The 20737-nt window shown below is 39.4% G+C and overlaps 1 protein-coding gene across 1 annotated transcript in view; it reads right to left on the reverse strand.

Moving 5' to 3' along the window:
* Positions 1 to 1561: 1561 nt before the first annotated feature.
* The window catches only part of LOC149088899 (tubulin alpha-1A chain), a 34910-nt gene continuing 15734 nt past the window's right edge, over positions 1562 to 20737 (reverse strand). The window contains exons 2-6 of the mRNA XM_089250443.1: positions 12787 to 13009; positions 8755 to 9056; positions 6997 to 7259; positions 6641 to 6905; positions 1562 to 3139 (exon numbers count right to left, since the gene is read on the reverse strand). Of these exons, the coding sequence (XP_089106569.1) occupies positions 2840 to 3139; positions 6641 to 6905; positions 6997 to 7259; positions 8755 to 9056; positions 12787 to 13009 (1353 nt within the window). The 3' untranslated portion in view covers positions 1562 to 2839. The remainder of the gene's footprint in view (positions 3140 to 6640; positions 6906 to 6996; positions 7260 to 8754; positions 9057 to 12786; positions 13010 to 20737) is intronic.

The following is a 20737-nucleotide window of genomic DNA, read 5'->3' on the forward strand; positions in this document are numbered from 1 at the left end:
TGCTGAAATGCGTGCTTTCCCGGCTGACCAAGCATTTAGTTGCGGCCAGGTCAAGAACCACAGATCATTCACAAAATTCAGTGGGACCCACAGGTCCTCAATCCAATTCCACGAGACTGAGATTCGAAATACACAAATTATTCATAAAATTCCACGAGACTAGAGACAAGAGATCATTCACCGAACTCAGTGAGACTCTCAAGGCTCGTAGATCGTTCACCAAATTCAGTGGGGGACTCAAGACTCACCGATCATTCACAAAAATCAGCGAGACTCAGGACTCACAGTTCAACCCCCCAGTTCAGCGAGACTCGACGAGATCGATGGATTTATGCAATAAAAAAAAAGTTCAATTTTTGACCACCAGGTCCGAAAAGTAGGCTTTTTTATTGCATTTCCCATGGTCCCATATAGCGTATATACCAGTTTCAATGGAATACGTCCACCAGAACGGGCGTTCCGGGGAAGTAGTTTCAATATTCTAACGTTGCTCAGACCAAGTCTAGTCATATATCGCCATACGGTAATTTCCAACTAGTTAAGTTGAAACTTCACGGAAATGAAGGCGCCATCTACAGGTAGTCGCTCCATGCTCGAAAGGTAAAGAACTTTTTCCGACGTTCCCTTGGCTGGATTCGAACCCATGGACCTTGACAGCAACCTTCATAGTGAACGACGAGCATCTTACCACTGCGTCACTCGGGCTCCCATTAATATACTGACACTAATCAGACCTACATACCACCCGTTCTGGTGTACGTATTCCATTGAAACTTGGTATATACGCTATATGGAACACGTGAAAAAAGGAAATGCAATAAAAAAAAGCTCCCAACTTTTTTTCACCTGGTGGTCAAAAATAGAACGGTTTTTTATTGCATAAATCTCTATCCCATGGTCCCATTAAGATATTCTGAAAATTTGGCTGTATTCGGATAAGCAGTTTTGGAGGAAAAACTACTCAGAGTACGGGAACTTTAATTATAATCACCCTGTATATTCTGAGCATCAAAAATGCCAAAACATCTTGAAAATTCCAAAAAGTGAATGCTCAAGTCTAGAAGGGCTATTAAAACTTAGACTTAGTTCATTCTTTCCATAGTTAAGTACTTCCAGATTGCTAGAATTTCCGGTCTTGAATCAGAACTGTTACAAATTTAACTTGCATCACTTTGACTTCAACCAGCACCTCCTAGAGATAGAAGTCCTCCACACTGTGCTTGTGACGTCAGTAAGTAGTTCATTTCCCCCCAAAATATTCAGGGAAAAAACCCTCCCCAGTGCCAGTATCATCGTTGTGAGAAAAAGAAACGATCGGGCTTAGAATTGGTGATTTCTATGCCCCACATCCTATCACTAAGCGGTATTTGTGAGTCAATCAGGAAGATTCTACGCCAAAATAAGAAGAAACGAAATAGGATTCCGTGTTTCAAAATGTGGTAAACTTTCTAGGTAGTCTGAATGGCGTTTATGCAAACAGTGCAGAGGCCTTCTATCTCTAGGAGATGCTGCTTCAACCCTCCCCCGCCCTCAAATAAAGACGAAAAATAATCACAAAATATAAGAAAAAAAAACTACTTTATTCTTTTTTCTTTGTCTGCTTTCCCCCCGCCTCAGTTCATACATCACAGAGACAAGATTTCTATTATATCACAAATGATTGAGAGTGTTGTGCAAGTGGCAATTACACGACAGTGAATTACACAATCCAAGCCCAAATAGACCATATAAATACATCATTTTATAGAGAGAAGAGAAGTGCATTTGTCAACACGAAAAATTCACAAACTACCGAACCGGGAATGACAAAAGGATGTTGACATTTACGCGGCCGGTGAATCAGACATCGTTAGAATCTTCCGGGCTGTATGGAGCCATTGCCCAGAGGAAATTTTTCCAACCTTTTTCTATGTACTATACTTACGGTTTCAACACCTGTATCTGCAGTTAGACTGCAGCGGTAATCATTTTGTATGCTTTACAACCATAGCTTCAGGTTTCGGATTTTCAGTTGGCACCCCGTTACCACCAATAAAGGTTGGGTTAGGGCTTAGCCGTCTCTGGGTGGGCTTAGTCACCAACACGCCTACCGGTAGTCAGTGTCGTCTTAACGCATGGGCGCACCCGTGCACGGGCCAGGGGGCCTCAAAAGAAGAAGGCCTCACAAAAATGAGATCCGGTTGAAATTTTCTAGGATTTACCAGGTAGGGCCTCCGGAAAACCACTTGGCCCGGGGGCCCATGATACTCTTAAGACGGCCCTGCCGGTAGTTACAGACGAAACTTTTGGAACATTTTCCTCTGGACCACGGGCTATACACAGTCCAGAAGCTTTGCAGAACCTACGCATATGATACTCAAAACAGGTTAGTTATTATCTTACTAGTCGAAGGCACTTTCGGCAATACTAGTTTGATCGATCGATTTTTGATTCGTGTTTCAATCAATGGTATAAGATTATCTTCAAATCGACTTACTAACTCTTGATCAAAGATGGATCAACTTAGTAAGTTGATCAAAGATGGCGTTATTTACTATTCAATTAATATATAAATAAATGTCTTATCATTGCATTTCCGGCAGGACAGGATTCCATTTAATCGTGGAAAGCTTTAATATCGACTCCGTTTTGGTCATAAGTGGTTCTGTGGTACCATACGGGGCTGTTGATCGATAGATGCGTGGTTGTAGAGAAATTAAAGATTCTGAACAATAGGAAAAAGTGCACAGGTTTTGAGAGCGAACCTATATCCTATATAAATATACGAGCGGCATTAACATACACGGATAGTCATTATTTGGAAAAAAAGACACAAAATATTTAAAATTTTCTTGGATTTTCAATATTCTTCGCCAGCCATGTCTTCTTCGCCCTCGAGGGAATCGACGCCGACCTCTTCGTAATCCTTTTCGAGTGCGGCCAGATCCTCGCGGGCCTCTGCGAATTCGCCTTCCTCCATGCCTTCGCCGACGTACCAATGGACGAATGCCCGCTTGGCGTACATCAAATCGAACTTGTGATCCAACCTTGCCCAGGCCTCGGCGATCGCCGTCGTGTTCGAGAGCATGCACACGGCCCTCTGGACTTTAGCGAGGTCACCGCCCGGGACCACGGTCGGCGGCTGGTAATTTATACCGACCTGGAATTTAAAAATATACAGTCAAGTTAGGTTATCACATACCCCTTCGGCAAGGTTGGCAAAGTTTTGGACACAGTGCAGTAAAAACCACGGTGTTTACCGTACTGTCCAAAATTGTGCAAACCTCTGCTTCAAAAGTTATACACGAAAAATGAAAGTCGACGTATACTATATTTCTAAAAGTCTGTGTCTTTTGTAGTTCTTAGACATTTTCTCGAATCGCTAAAAAATTAGTAAGCGAATCATTCTAAAATTTCAGTCGTATATACCTTATACTTGTTATCATTTACAGTGAAAATTTAGTCACGAGTGCATTTAAGGGACCGACGAAAAATTAAATAAGGGGGAAAAAGGGTTTTGCTCAACCCTGTATAAGAAAACGCTGCCAATCGCTTGTAACTTTAAAATAACATTGCACTAACTTTGCGTAATACTTCTATGCATTTTCGTGGGAATAGCACGTATATTCACGAAAACATGTTTTCTGTAAAAATTCCAATTATCATCGCATGATATTTGCTTATAACATGCCGAGATTCACACGAATTTTTACAAAACTCGCATAAAACATGACGCTATACACGAGACATGCTATGTAGAAATTTAGAATGTGACAAATTATTATTCGATGAGGCATGAGTATATTTAGTAAATGATTATTAATTGAGCATGCGCACGAAATATAAATTTTATATTTCGTAATTTGATTTCCCGATATACAGTGCAACTTATATGAAAATTCCAACTGAATGTGTCGTGAAAATTCCAACTGAATGTGTCGTGAAAATTCAGAAAGATATACACGATGTTGTGAGGTGTAATTTGGAAACGCTGAAATTAACTAAATAATGAGCGATTTTCCACAAATTGTTATACGATTATTCGCTGTTACATGATTATTTCGAGAATAAGCTCACAGCATAATGCGAATGAGTGAAGGCGAGTGCCTGATGATATGTATAAGAAGTGTTTTAGCTTAACACACGTGTATGATGTCAAAATAAATAAACTGAAGACAGAAATAACAGAAAATAATCGTACACTAATTTATAGAAAATCCCTTATTATTCAGTTATTTTCGGAAAGTTTCGAAGTTACAGCTCACAATATCGTGACCATCTTTACGAATTTTCATGATACATTCAGCTGGAATTTTCGTATAAGTTGCATTGTATAGGGTGATTCAGAAAAGATGGGAAAAACTTTAAGAGGAGCTTGTACACACCAATACAAACAATTGTCATCAAAGAATGCATCGTCTAACATGAAACGCGAACGCGTTTAGTTAAAACGTTAAAACGGCATTCCTGTTGAAATTTGTTGGGAGAAAAAGAACACCACACATGCATGCAAATGTAACTTGGGGAAGAAGAAGAAATCGTATGCAAATCCACGTCACAGTGAATAAAAGGCGTGGACACCAACCATGTAACGTTATTCCAGCGTGCAACCGTTCTAACAGTTATAATGTACGGGAAAACATCACAGGGCTGGCATCCGTGCCTTTTATTCACTGTGACGCAGATTTTCATACGAAGAATTTCTTTCTTCTTCTTTCCTAGGTTTACCTTTACATGCATGGTGTTTTTTTTCTCCCGATAAATTTCAACAGGAATGCGTTTTAACGTTTGCGGGAGCGGCCGTTTCGAAACGCGTTTGCGTTTCATGTTAGACCATGCATTCTTTGATGAAAATTGTTTGTATTGGTGTGTACAAGCTCCTCTTGAAGTTTTTCGCATGCTTTCTGAATCCCCCTTTATATCTGGCAATCAAGTTCTGAAAATTATGATTTATTTTCTTGCACATGAGCAATTAATAAGCATTTACTGAAAATCCTCATATCTTATTGAAAAATGGTTTATTACGTTTTAAATTTATATATAGCATGCCTCATATATAGCGTCCTGTTTTCTGAGACAAACTCGGCATTTTATAAGCAAAAATCATGTGATGAAAATTGGAATTTTCATAGAAAACATTTATATTTTTCCTGAATATACGTTCCATTCTCACGAACATGCACAAAAGCAATGCGCAAAGTTAATACAATTTTTTTTTCAAAGTTCCAAGTTATTTGCAGCTTTTTCCTGATACAGAGTTGATCCAAAACATTTTTATCCTCATTCAATTTTTTGTCAGTGCCCTAAGTACAATCGTGACTAAATTTCCACTGGAAATGGTGACTACCAATATAGGATATACACGACCGAAATTTTCGAACGATTCGACCAGTAGAAATCCGAGAAAATGTCTTAACTCCAAAAAGGACGCAGATTTTTGGAAACATAGCGTAGATAATAACATCTATAGCCAAATGAAATATTGTGAAAGTGCAAACAGTTAATTTAAACAGTCATTAAGTTATTATATAAACAGATTTTATCAGCTTCACACCACCAACTTCGCAAAAGGGGCTGACTAAACACTAAAGAAAAACACCAAATCACACTGTCATACTGTGAATCTGTATGTGTGTGTTTTGTGTGTGAGGACGCCTATTTCTATCTCTACCATCCCACCTGGGGCCATTTGCTGGAGTTAAGAGAGGCTACTAATGTCTCTACTTCAGTCGTATACGTCACCACACAGAGGCATAAATGGTAGCATGCTTGACGGGTATGTAAGAGGGTCTGGGTTCGAGTTCCGGCTGAGACTAGATGACTTTGACTTTCCTTTCCGAGTTCGACTCGGCATAAAATCAAAAAAATATCTGTTTCCTCTAGGTAGGAAGGTATTTATAACCTCGGTAGGGGCCTTATAAAAATTATTTAGCCCAAGAGTTCACGATGCTCTTAAGACTATGAGACTGTATGAGAGACAAGTGAGTGTAGTCACTCGTTCGGCCACTCATATGCCACGCATTTGCTTACTTATACAGTTACTCACTTATTCATACTGGTCATCCACCCAATCACTTGTTCATTTATGCATTCAGTCACTTGCCACTTGATCACTCACTTCGTCATTCATACATTCAGGGTAGGAGAGAAATGTCCGGGTGCTGGTCAATATTTACACATCAACGTTATATTCATCTGGGCTAGTTGTGACCACCAACCACAGTATGTCTACGAAAAGGCTTTTTAGCGATACTATCAATATCAGACCGTCGTGAGATAGGTTAGTTGTACCCTACTGTTTGGTATTTTGACGTTGAGTGTAGAATAGGGCTTCAGCTTAGCATTGCCGTTGTGCAGTGCTAAGCCCAGATGGTTGAAGGCTATAGATCTGTATCTTTAGCAAAAACCCCACCGACGGACATTAAGAGGGGTGGCAACCCACCTCCCCCCCCCCCCACCCCTAATCAGTTCTCGCTGGCACTGGACTAGGGTATTTATCCCCTTTCACCCTGCCAAGTATCATACTGGGCAGGAATGCTGCGTTTGATTTACGAAAGCTAACCTGTATACCTTTGAGTGGGGGAGGGGTGCATCAATGAGATTACTATCAATTACTATCACCTCAAACCAATTTCTAATGGATGCCATGGTTGTTGCTTACCTTGAAACCTGTCGGGCACCAGTCGACGAACTGTATCGTCCTCTTCGTTTTGATGGTAGCGATCGCGGCGTTGACGTCCTTGGGTACGACGTCACCGCGGTACAGGAGACAAACGGCCATGTACTTTCCGTGCCGAGGATCGCACTTGACCATCTGATTGGCCGGTTCGAAGCAAGCGTTCGTTATCTCGGAGACGGTCAGCTGCTCGTGGTAGGCCTTCTCGGCCGATATCACCGGAGCGTAAGTGGCGAGCGGGAAATGTATCCTGCGGGAGCGGAAAACGGCAGACTAAGCGAGAATCGTAAACATCACAAAATCTGATTCACCTTGGAACGATTGAAAAATCACGTGCATACCTCGGGTAAGGAACGAGATTAGTTTGGAACTCGGTCAAATCGACATTCAGAGCTCCGTCGAACCTCAAGGAAGCTGTGATGGACGATACGATCTGCCCGATCAATCGGTTAAGGTTCGTGTAAGTCGGACGCTCGATGTCCAGGTTCCTGCGGCAGATGTCGTAGATGGCTTCGTTGTCGACCATGAAAGCGCAATCGGAATGCTCCAGAGTAGTGTGTGTCGTCAGCACAGAGTTGTAGGGTTCGACGACGGCTGTCGAGACCTACAAAAGTAATTGAAGTTGATAAGCATACATGTGAGTGGCATAATTCAACTTTCTTACAAGGAAATTGTCCCAAGGTGACATTTTCAAGAAGTTTTGAAAAAATTACCATTGATTCTACTCATTTAAATAAGCACACAAATATGAAAAAATCCAGCGGAATTATTGTGGGTCACTCAAAAAAATTTTAAACATTGATATCTTGAACGCCAATGGAGGCCAAGAATGAGTTTTTTAAAATCTTGCAACCCTAGAGTGACGTCATTCCAACTACACATCATCAAGTACAGTACAGACAAAGAAAGAGGGAAAGAAAAGAAAAATAGCTAGGCTTTTTTTTTACTCTTCTAGAAACAGAGAAACTGAAGGAAAAGAAAGCGAAAAGAAGTTTTTAATAGATAATATCGCCAAGAAGCGCGAGAGGCGATTCGTAGTCGACCCATCATTTTAAATAATTTTTTGCAGCTTTAATAATTGCATTCCGCCGCTATTTTTTTTTTTTTTTTTTGCTTTATTTATTTATTTATTTTTGTTCTGGGGGAGATGAATGCGCTTAAAGTTTCTCATAATTTTTTAAGGACGGCACTTTAGGACCCTTTCCTTGTTAACTGGTTTTCGACTGTCCGGAGGGTAAATTTTATATACATTCATTTTTTCTTTAATAAATGTAACAAGCCTCAGCCAGTCAACCAAAACAACGAGACCGAAACTAATCCTTAGCTAAGGCTCTCTCCAGACAATCCCCCATTTCTCACCAAAATAGGTTTAGAGCGAGACGACTCGGCCTGGCAGTTATATATATGCATATTCCTCTTTCCTCTATTCAAGTTCTTCATGCATTTCATGTCCACAACACACGTGGTTACTCATATCGTCGTATTCATGTTGTTCACTGAATAAGGTGCTAAGCGAGATGGCACGAGTGATCCCCTAATTCCCCCACACAATATTGCTATTTTGTATATTTTCTTCAAATACACCGGAGCGAGTGAACTCAACACACAATAAAGCTGATGCTGGCCTGTAGTCCGCAAGTTATCAAACCCATTCGCTCGCCAATAAGGTGTTAAGCGAGATGACTCACTCCGATGGATATTTTATATTTCACAATAAGATTCTCATTTCGTTTTTTCTTTTGTATCCTGTGTATATAATATGACAAGTATAAAATAGCAAATGAGATGGCAACGGGGCCCTTCCGATTGCTTTTAAAATACACATCCATCATCATAATATGCGTACATTCATCCGTCTAACGAAACCCAGAAACTTCCCCAACCCCATCTCGTCTGTAATCACCACAAAATTTGTTAATCGCGACAGTACCCAATTGTCCGGGGAAAATATGCTGTAAAAAAAATTTTTTTTTACTGCGCAAAATAAAGTGTGACGGACTCTGCTACGAAGCTGGGCTGGAAGAGATCTCGCGCAACGGGATAAGTCCAGTGGCAAAGTTCTGGCGTTCATTCATTCATGTTCCGGATGGGAATCTTACCTGAGGAGCAGGATAGATGGAAAATTCCAGCTTGGACTTCTTCCCGTAATCGACGGAGAGCCTTTCCATCAGCAACGACGTGAACCCGGAACCGGTGCCACCTCCGAAGCTGTGGAAGATGAGGAACCCTTGCAGACCGGTGCATTGGTCGGCCAATTTGCGGATCCTGTCCAGAACTAGATCCACGATCTCTTTGCCGATGGTGTAGTGTCCCCTCGCGTAATTGTTTGCCGCGTCTTCTTTGCCCGTTATCAGCTGCTCGGGGTGGAAAAGTTGGCGGTAGGTCCCGGTGCGGACTTCATCTGTGGATAAAAATAGAAGATTGCCTGAATAATAACGAATACTTAAGGGAAACTGGTTCACGGAATGTGATTGGGAACTCGGACGACCCATTCGAATGACCACAAAATTGGATTACCGGGTTAATTATTTTTTAAATAGTTTTTTAAAAGTGGGTGTCCTTCAGACCCGATAACTCTGTTTAATCCTTTAAAGCGGGTTTCTAAAAGTTTCCTGATCCTCATTAAAACTGCCACAGTGGAAATCACTAAACCTTCTAGAAATTTCCACCTTTTTCAAGAATATTTTTAAGCTGATAAATGCTTCTTCCCCCCCCCCCTCCAACACTGAAAATAATAATAATAACAAAAACAAGGAAGAGAAAAAACTCAATCGTTTCTCTGTTATTTATGCTGTACGCAAAATGATCCTATACTACCTCGAAGGGAAAGAGGGGATCGTCTCTTCCCTTCTGTTATCAGACTTTGAACAAGAGCCGACTGCACCCGCTGGAAGCTGATCGACAGGTTGAAGGGGGGATGGAAACGTGACCGTGTGAAAGCAACTTCAACGCAGTGGCTGGGCTCGTCATTGGTGAAACGAGAGGGTTTTAAGAGGGCGGGATATTTCGGGATTGCCGAAATGAAAGGCATCAAGTTTAGCGAGATATCTCGTCATTGCCACTGCTTAAGAGCTAATTAAAAACCCACCGAGTGCTGATGGAGCCGAATCGAGCAGAGGCCCAGGATTACAGAAAGTTTTAATTAAATTCGAAAATCTCTTTCGTCAATTCCGAATTTTAATACATTCTGGAAATAATTTCTATCATCACAAATGTGAATTTTCATTCATTCTGAAATCAATTGTGAATTTTCATTCATTCTGAAATCAATTGTGAATTTTCATTCATTCTGAAATCAATTGTGAATTTGTATTCATTTTGAAATCATTTCTCTCATCGATTCTGAAATTAATTCTAAATTTTTATCGATTCTGAAATTAATTCTAAATTTTTATCGATTCTGAAATTAATTCTAAATTTTTATCGATTCTGAAATTAATTCTAAATTTTTATCGATTTTGAAATTAATTCTAAATTTTCACCAATTTCAAAATGATTCCTTTCATTAATTCTGGACTTTCATTCACTCTGAATTGATTCTGAATTCTCATCCATTCCGATGTTCAATAGTCTTAATGCGTTATTTCTTTAGGGGCCTAAGACGTCATTAAAGTAGTCCCGCACGTAAGGAAACTTTTTTTTTTCAATCTTTCGTTTTTTTCAACTGTTCAGATTAACGGGGGGAGGGGGGTGGGTTCTAGTATGTACTAATAAAATAATATATAAATAATGCCCCCTTATTAAATCATCTTAACAAAAAAAAACTATCAACATTCTTGCAGCGACTTGATAGCCACTGGTCACGAAAACAGAGGGAATTCGGGCAAGACCTGAGTGGCAGTTCCCCTGTAACGAGACTTCTAGACTCCGAGTCAAAAGTCCGTATATAATTTCCTAGCATTAAATTGAGATAAGGACTAAATTAAGGTCCGAACATCATGCCATTCGATGGGAGGTCAAAGACCCTCTGCTAGACAAATTTTCGTAGTTGGTTAAAATTCCACAAATTATCTGTAACCGAAAAGTCCTCAATTACAGTGGAACATCGTTTATATACTCAGTTATACTACTTCCACGTTTATACGACGCCGACGTTTGGCTTCGATCGCAATTGGTTCCTGTACATTTTAATGTTAAAATAATTGATTTGTACGACGCGAAACCTCAATTATTGGACGTTTTCACATCGACACGAACTTCGAGTCTTCGAAAAAAGTCATTTATATCCATCGAATGCGTACAATTTTTGTATGAGGTGAAAAAACATGTTGAGGGAATAGTTCTTGCATATCGTCACCGCAAGAGCCATAAATTTTAGTGTGATTACTGACATCACGAAAACAGCCAGTGAGCTGGCTGATGACTATTTAGAGCGAACACTTAGAGATTTATGTACTACGTGTTTCCGAGAATATGCTGAGGTGGCGAGTCCCAAAGAAGCTGATTTCAATTGTTTTGACGACCACATATGACCTTTCAGAATTTTTTCCGCCAATGTTTTCGTCTAGTCTCAGAGTCCATTACAAGAATTTGGGTTGTACAGACTTGTCGATAAGAGACACATATACACACACACATAGGCGGAGATAGGTTTGGAAGTCTAGGGGGTGGTGGTGGCAGTCATTATTGCTGAAGGGCACGATGATGATAATGTCAATTCATATACCGCTAAAGTGCAGAAATCAGTTATTCTACAGATTATCTAGTATCAAATTTGTTAATCTGCAGATTGGCTAGGTAATGTGCACGTAATCTCCGCACATGGAGGCCGAGTCCAATACGAAGCGTCGTATAAACGAAGTTCCACTGTAACTACCATAAATTCAAGCACAGTAATTCGATTCACGATGAAAAAGGTTGATGCTTGTTACCACAATTTTTGGTTGATTCCCGTTTCTCGAGTGAGAGTACCCGGTACAGTGGAACCTCCCTTAACGGACACTTTTCTGATCCACGGTCCCGTGGAATAGGGCTTTAATGTATTTCACTCCCCGTTAGCGGACAGTAAAATCAGAGGCAAACTCTTATTGCAAGATTCATTGAAAGACTGGTTATTTGTGGAGATGAAGATTACAAGGAAGAAAATTCATCTCCACAAATAACCAGTCTTTCAATGAATCTTGTATTAACAAGTGTGAAGAGGCCATTTCTACAAATTCTTATTGTTCTTAAATCGAGAATTTATTATATTCAACGGTGATTATATGCATAATCCCAAGCTCATATAGGTAAATATGATAACCCATCAATTAATTAATTGATTAACTGAACATAACGATGGTCCAGGATGTTGATTCCGAATGTTAATATTTTGTTTGCACATGTGTGCGAAGAATGCCAACATAACTGATAATGTTGCTAATGAACGTTTTTTTCTTCTTCACACTTATTTTAATTTAATTTTTGTTGCAAAATATGTGAAGTGCACGTATCATGTACGGGTAAAAATAATTAATTGGTTTGATGAAGAGAAGAAAGTTATAAATTTTTCTATATTTTTATTAGACTTTCCAGCTTTATTTGGGAATTATGCATAATCACCGGTAAAAGTGATTAATATATTGACATTTAATCAAACTTTCTTTATCGAGACCATTGAAGATTATGCACAGCCATCGATGTATCACTTTTAGGCCAGAATTACACTATGAAAGTTTGATAAAAGTTCTCTTATAAAACATGAAAAATGCAACCAATAAGCGTATATGGTTACATTCGAGCGAATGTATCTAATAGACTTATTGGTTGCACGTTTGAAGTTTCGTAAAAGCTGTTTTATAAAACATTTGTAGTGCAATCCCGGCCGTACACACAGTAACATAACCAATTGCGATCGAAGACTAACGTCGTAGAAATGTGAAAGTCGTATAAACGAGGTTCTGTGATACATCGTACTTCCCCAATAGCAGACACTCCCCGTTAGCGGACAAAAGTTTTGGTCCTATGGATGTCCGTTATCGAGAGGTTCTACTGTATTTTGAAAAAAGTACTCACTAATCGGTGAAGAGCACTAACCCTTTCAACGCGCCACACCCTTAGTTCCGAAGTAACATATTTTCTTAGGCGTGCACTTCAATAGAAGTGTTCATAAGCTATAATTTTTTATATTTATTATAATCAAAAAGACTGACCTACGACAGTGGGCTCAAGATCCACGAACACCGCCCTCGGTACGTGTTTACCAGCGCCGGTCTCACTGAAGAAAGTGTTGAAGGAGTCGTCTCCTCCTCCGATAGTCTTGTCGCTGGGCATTTGGCCGTCGGGTTGGATCCCGTGCTCCAGGCAGTACAGTTCCCAACAGGCATTGCCTATCTGGACGCCGGCTTGTCCTACGTGCACGCTTATGCATTCCCTCTGTGCAATTGGAAAAAATAAAGTGAGGAGAAAAAACAACGTTAATTTTTCGAATACATAGCGAACAATCCATTCATGAACTTATTCACCCGTGCTCACTGTGGTACCGTGAACTGGGCGTGACTTGAGTACAGATTTTGGACATCTTTTACTAAAAGTTGCACCACTAGAAAGAAGAAATTTTTGTTAATAATGCTTTTCAACTTAATATAATGGAGAAAAGGAATTCAAAGTCGTACCCAAGTCAATGCTGTCTTAATGCATGGGCCCACTCGGGCACAGCCCTTGGCGTCTCAAGAGAAGAGAGACCTCACAAAAATGAGAAACAACTGAAATTTTCCAGAATTTTCCAGGCAGGGCCTCAGAAAAACCAATTGGCCGGGAGGAGGGCCATGATGCTCTTAAGACCTGAATCAAGTCACCTCTTCATGTAGGGTGACTATTCTATTGCTTTGATGCAGTCCACACCGCTTAGTGCGATCACATCGGGAATAGGGTTTCCTCATCATAGTAACCAAATGATAACTATATCGTAAAAAAAGAGTCTCGTTTGCGAATACGGTGATCATACATCCCATTCAATCGAACGTGGTACATGGGTATTGGTAAAACAGGACACAACTGTTTTTATTTCCACATTTCCATCCATTCATTGGTTTCATCGTTACATGCTGCAGCTAAAATGCTGCATTGTTTTCATTTAGTCATTGTGAGGCGTTAGAATAAAACGGTCTATGCGTATTACGAATCACTACACTTTTTATAAATGGTACATTTCCAACATTCACTTGATGGAGTCCTTCGCAAAAAGAAATTTGAATCTGGTCAACCGAAAGAAAGTGATCAAGAACTGGAGGGAAAGCGCCTTTTTCTTCCGTCATACGTTTGCTTTCACTATGGGCAGGCCATTACAAAAGCAGCTACATATGTACATGAATCACAGAGAAGACTATGGGCTGATTACGACATTAAGTACGGAAATAATTGTCAACAAGGGGGTGAAGGAGGAAACCTTCTAGCGTCCTACATAGTTTTGCGGCGTGATAACGATAACTTACTGGTAAAAAAAATAAGCTTGCTTCAACCCTAGCTTCAGAATCCGCAAAAAAAAAAAAAAGATAACATTATCCGAAGCCCTGATAACTACAAACGATTCCCCCCCCCCCCCATGAAACCTTTGAAACACAGGTTATGATGAAAGCAGTCGAGAAAAAAAGGACGAGAGATGATTTTTTAAGAGAGATTTGGCCACAATCATGGAGGGTCATTATTTCGGATGGACCTGGAATCGCTCTAGTTCTTCGCTCGCGTGGATACCCGATGCAGCGTTTAAGAACGTGAGACCTCACAACACTATAGAATTGCCCCCTTGGGGAATGTGCGGCAAGCGCGGTCGCCCCGCACTCACGGAATCACTGAATTTTCATTAATTCTAGAATAATTTCTTTCATTAATTCTGGATTTTCGTCAAATCTGGAATTATCTCTTACAATAAATCTGGAATTATTTCTTTCTCTAATTCTGAAATTATTTTTTTCATTAATTTTGAATTTTAATTAATTCTGAAATTATTTCTTTCATTAATTCTGAATTTTCATTAATTGTGGAATAATTTTTTTCATTAATTGTGGAATAATTTTTTTCATTAATTGTGGAATAATTTCTTTAAATATTTCTGGAATAACTTCTTTAAATATTTCTGGAATAATTTCTTTAAATATTTCTGGAATCATTTCTTTCATTAATTCTGAATTTTCATAAGTGCTGATAATATACTCGTACGTTTTTTCCAATTATGTTCCTTATTTTTGATTCACCAATCCTAAATTTGCATTGGTTTCCAGATTCTCTTTTTGTTAGTTCTCCGATGTGTTCATTTCATTTGGTCCTAATTTTTATTAGAGAGAGAGAGAGAGTGTGTGTGTGTTTTGGAATTATTTATCAAAATTTGCTTCTGTTTCGAATTTTCATCCGTTTTTGTGTAAATTCATATTTTATGTTTTTTTGCATCGGTATTTTCTGGCATTCCTAATAATTTCTTAATACTAATTTCCTTCCCCGAAACTTTTAAGGTTTTGGCCCTGATTCCTCAATTATTCTCGCACCGGGCCCGGCGACTGGCAAAGACGGCTTTGCAACAGCACTGAAGTGCTCTTCGAAATGTTTTGTACTTCCCACCAACTCCGGTCATATCACTATACTGCAATTTACTGTCATTAACAAGATGAGTTGGGAATAAAGGCGCCCTCTGTCGGTGATTGCCTCAAGCCCATTAGGGGAAATTTCTTGTTAACTATATTCTTCCCCAGTTTGAACCTGGGACCCGATGGCAACCTTCACAGTGGTGGACGAACATCTTACCAACACGCCACTCGGGCACCTAACGTAAAACCATATACAACCATGTACAACCCATGACCAGCAGGCCAAATGTACCCTGTAAGTCGCCTTATATGCAGTAAATGAACATAATTTTTTATAAATATTCTAAGTGGCCCATTCCCAGATCAATGAAATGGTCAGCAGTGCAGTTCCAGATTAAGATAGTTGGTCTGCAGATTTCCAGAGGTTACTTAAAGAACCCGCGCCATATTTTCAGATTACTTGAGTGAATCGCGGCACATTTCCAGACACTTGGCATATTTACAGATCACCTAAGTGGCCCACGGTATATTTGCAGATAATTTAAGCGACTCGCGGTACAGTCCCAGATCACTTAAGCAGTCCGCAAAGCGTTTATGGATCATTTAAGTGACCCGCGGTATATTTACAGAGTTCTTAAGTGACCTGCAGCACTTTTTTCAGATCAGATCAAATGGCCCGCGACAAGTTTTCAAACCAAAGAAAAAAGTGGCCCACCACTCTCTTAAAGGTTGGGCACCTTTGGTTTAAATGATTTCGTGAGACTTCACAATACTGTAACAGCACTGAAGTGTTCTCCGAAATGTTTTGTACTAGTGTTATTGTGTTAACTCGCAGAGACCATCATACAATTAGCAGACCCATTAATCACTTATCTTCCGTTTTACGCGGAGGAAGTGTTAATGGGTAAAAAAGGTATAGAATTTTGTTTGTTTTTTCCCCGTTCCTTGTTGCATTCCATGCTTTATTCTCGCATGATTACCGAGACAACAGACAATTTATGGCAAAAACACAGACAACAAAAAGAAAACGCGATTTCAGCGGTCAAGAGCTTTTTTGAACTCGACGTTCGTGAGTCGCATGAGCTATAAATTTCGAGCCGCTTTTAGCTACACGCGTTATCAAAAACACACGTTATATAAAGACTAAAAACAAGCTGATAACACAAAGAGAACAACAGAAGCTTGAATTCCTTTTATTGTTATGAAGCCGCGGCTTCAACGTCTTATAGTGGTTGGACGGATGGATGGAATATTGCAATGGTGATACGCTTCAGTTGCGACGCATTTCTAGATGATATCACCGACTTGTTTGCGGCTGTAAGATATGCAATGTCTTCTCGTCTTCTAGGAAAAAATCCTTTGAGAATCGATTTTTCCTCAAACATTCCTTCGATATGTGTATGATTATGAGAGAAAGAAGAAAAATGACAACCTCGAGCTTTTTTTCTATTTTCCGAAACGATTCACACGAACGACACGAGAGTCGGCAACGAATAACCTCGCACGAGACGAATCCGGTAAACGAATAATGACAAGGTGGAACGACACTTTCAAATATCAGGGACTAAAGAATTGAAGATCGTATAAATTTCTCTTTCACTTTCAATTTGTTAATTAAATTTCATACAAAAATTCAAAATTTAAAAAAAAAAATCAGCCAAGGGATCAAGAGACTCATACTGGTTCACACATTGGCAATGAAAAAAGGATATATTGCAAATTTCCAACGGGTGTTCCAGTATAATTCATAGCATTTGAAAAATCATTGCATATTACGATAACATCACTAGTGATTGGGGCTGTGAGGCATCGACATCACATTAATTTTCATCCAATCTGAAATTAATTTTTAACTTTCATCTTTTTTTATATTAATTTTGAATTTTTATCTATTCTGAAATTACTTCTCTCCCTTTAATCTTGAATTTTCATCCATTCTGGAATTAATTCTAAATATTCATTCATTAAATCTCATTAATTCCGAAATTTTATTCATTCATTAAATCACATTAATTCCGAAATTTTATTCATTCATTAAATCTCATTAATTCCGAAATTTTATTCATTCATTAAATCTCATTAATTCCGAAATTTTATTCATTCATTAAATCTCATTAATTCCGAAATTTTATTCATTCATTAAATCTCATTAATTCCGAAATTTTATTCATTCATTAAATCTCATTAATTCCGAAATTTTATTCATTCTGGAAATAATTCCTTAAGTAACCTATACATCTGTTGTCTTTATTTTATTTTGTATATTTGTGTCCATGTATTTATGTGTGCTGTTTTGAATTATTAAAAACAAAAATATATATATATATAAAATAACACGTCCCAACTGATGATTCATCATCGCCGAGCCGATACCGCTGAAGCTATAAATATGAAATTCGGTCAGCAGTTTTATTTCATGACGTTAAGGCTATAGAAAGGTTTTTATTGTATTTTTTTAATTCAACCCCAAAGGAGGGTCATAAGGGAGGTTCAAGATTCCATGGAGCAATCAACGCTGCGCTGAAATCACTGCTGATCATCTGAATGATCTAAACCATTCAGATGACCAGCGACATCGACAAGAAATGTGAAATCTCCCACCCACTTTTTATCTTGAAACTCTCCAGTAAGTTTTCCTTTGGATTTCATGAATTCATCACCTTCCTCCTTCAAGGAAAACAGGCGCTGAAGCATCTAGGGATGACCACTTTTCTTGAAAAAAATCTCAACTTTCCTTTTTTTTTGTTATCACGGTTTGCCATCGTGCACTCATTAAAAGGCCTCTGATGAAAGGCTTCAAAGACCTAAAACACAACTAAACGAACTGTACCAATATTGTACAAATCCTTTTTCCAACCAATCAAGATGCATATGCATACATCCACCTGCTCCTTACCCGGCCATGCACCCGAGAAGTACGATATCATGGAAATGCCGTTCATTTCTGCTTTCTCCCACTCAAGTAGAGTGGGATGTACTCGAATTTATAGTGAAGAAGTGTATGGTGTGGTTTCTTTTACGTTAAAAGCTTTATTCAGAAGCTAAATACTGTACACTGATCAGCCTGTCCTTGTTATAAGTCTATATGAAGCTGGATGACTCTTTTTTTGTTGAAATCTTCGTTTTACCCTATTTTTGAATGATATTGTGTCAATCGATCGAAATGTTTTGGCGGACCACGGGTTGAAGACCCCTAATCCAAAGACTCGCTAAGGAGGGACTTTTCAAATTTCTAACCTCTCGGGGGGGGGGGGGGTTCAAAGATTATATGGGGCAATCATGGCCTAGCTGAAACCACTGAAGATATTAATATGAAATTTGGTATATTTTACAATGCAGGTACCCACTAAGATGGGATTTCTGAAAATTCAACCCCCAAGCGGGTCATTAGGCGTTCAAGTGCTATATGGGGGAGTTATCGCGAAGTAATTTTCAGATTATCAAACCCACGCGAGCAAAGCCGCGGGTAACAGATACTTATAAATATTTATCCATTCTGGAATTAGTTCCTTTACATGCGAGTATACTAATTGCGGTACGAGACCACTTAAAAAATGTAGTATATTTGCTTGACTTCACACCAGCTTAGAGGAATCGGAAATCACGTTGATTAGGAAAAGGGGTGCGGTGGGTACAAAAGGTGTGAAAACCCCACGCATATCCAGTTTGAAAGACACAATGCAAGTCAAAAATACAGTGTAACTTCGGTTAACGAGCAATTCGCATAACGAACAAAAATTTTGAACAAATTTTGACTCGATTAATGCGCTTTTTTTATTTATTTTCACGTTATCACAACGGAGCTGATGGTTTTTTGCTTTCAACGTGTTATGGAATTTAGGATAATATTCTCCTGTACGGTCTCCGGTAAGCGTGCCTCACTCGGAAAATAAACACACGTGCGAGTGTAAATATTTACGACACGAAACTAGATGTAACATAACAGAGATGCGTATGAGCACCTGAAGTTTTTTTTTTTAATTCTGCTTGGAAAAAAAATGTGGGTTGATTGTATTATTGAACGTGATTTTAAGAAGGGGGGGGGGTAGCTCATGAACATGAGCCACTACTTGTGGAAGAGATTTTGTGCTTTGGGAAGGCCATGGACTGGAGGTGCATGAGGATGGCATTCAGTAACTATTGGTGAAAAGTTCACGGTAGATGAAGCTATGGATCTCCTTTGCACGCGCCAGCAAGAGTTCATGGACGGTATCTCGTCTGAGGAAGAGAAAAGTAAGGAGTCTCTCACATAAAATGAGATTAGAGAGATGCGTAGAATGTGTGTGTGGGAATATGTTCAAAACTCTTTAGAGAAGAACCACCCAAATAAAGCTGTGTAGCAATGAGAAATCTCTCCAACGAACAGCGCAACTTACCATTTACCAGAAATCCTAAAAAAGAGGCAAAAACAAGTGTCATTGAATAAGGTTCTTTTTGAAAGTCACGCAAAAAGAATACGTTTGAAAACAACAGTGAGTCCTTAAATCGTCGTCCTCCTCCCTCTCGTCGTTTAGAGTAAGTTAATTTGTAAACATTATCCTATTGTACGTTTATTTATAGTGTTGTCTGTATTACGTATATTTTATTGCATTATGTGTAATTATTAATGTGTTTAATTATTGATTGAATGTCATTTTCATGTGAATAACTAATTGTGGAACGAATTATTCGAGTTTCCATCATTTTCTAAGGGGATGTTTGATTCGCATAACGAGCACGTTGGAGGAACGAATTAAGCTCGTTAACCGAAGTTCCACTGTGACAGTTCAATTTACTGAGAAAGCGACTTTAGCATTTACTTATGTTTTCCTGTTCAATGTCATAATATGGGGGGAAAAAAGCAAGAAACTTCAACCACAGGCCTTTCCTTATACGGAAGAGTAAACTTTGACCCCTTCCCTTGAACTTCTTTTTTTGGTTCATCTGCCAAGTGGATCGAACTCTGTTTATGCTCAACCACAAAATGCATCCTGTACAAACTCTATCCTTAGAGAGAGAGGGGGAAAATAAGAAGAGACGCGCAAAAATGGAGGAAGCCGCAGCAGTGCGATGAAGCAGTACCAATGCATCTGAAATTAGAGAAGCAGCAGCGGCAGCTTATTAAAAGACTCAGAGCCTGAGGTTAATGACTAGGTTCGCTCAACCTTTAGGAGAGTGCGGGCCACTTCATTGGCTCGAAAACGTGTCGTGTGTGAACTGTGCACTTAATCCATGAATGTGCCGCGGATCACTCCAATGATCTGAAGCTGAGCAGTGAGACACTTCAGTGATCTGGGATTATCACTTTATCGCGGGCGGTTTTGGCTATCTGCAACTGCGTTGCGGCTAACTTGAGTGATGTGAAACGGCACCGTGGGTCACTTAAGTGCTCTGGAACTGTGCCGTGGGTCACTTTATATAGTAAACTGTAAATGTACTGCGGATAACTTAAGAATTGGGGTTTGGAATTAAGATTTGGGAATGTTTTGCGGCCCACTCACGTCACGTGTGAATGTGCTGTGCGCCGCATGAGTGAATCGCAACTGCGCCGCGGGTAACTTGAGTGATGTGGAACCACATCCCGGGCCGCTGAAGTGCTCTGGAA

This window comes from Pholcus phalangioides, unplaced genomic scaffold, assembly GCF_987345545.1.
Source record: "Pholcus phalangioides strain wild (caught in Gottingen) unplaced genomic scaffold, Ppha-v1.0 ptg000003l_1, whole genome shotgun sequence".
NCBI classification, from domain to species: domain Eukaryota; kingdom Metazoa; phylum Arthropoda; class Arachnida; order Araneae; family Pholcidae; genus Pholcus; species Pholcus phalangioides.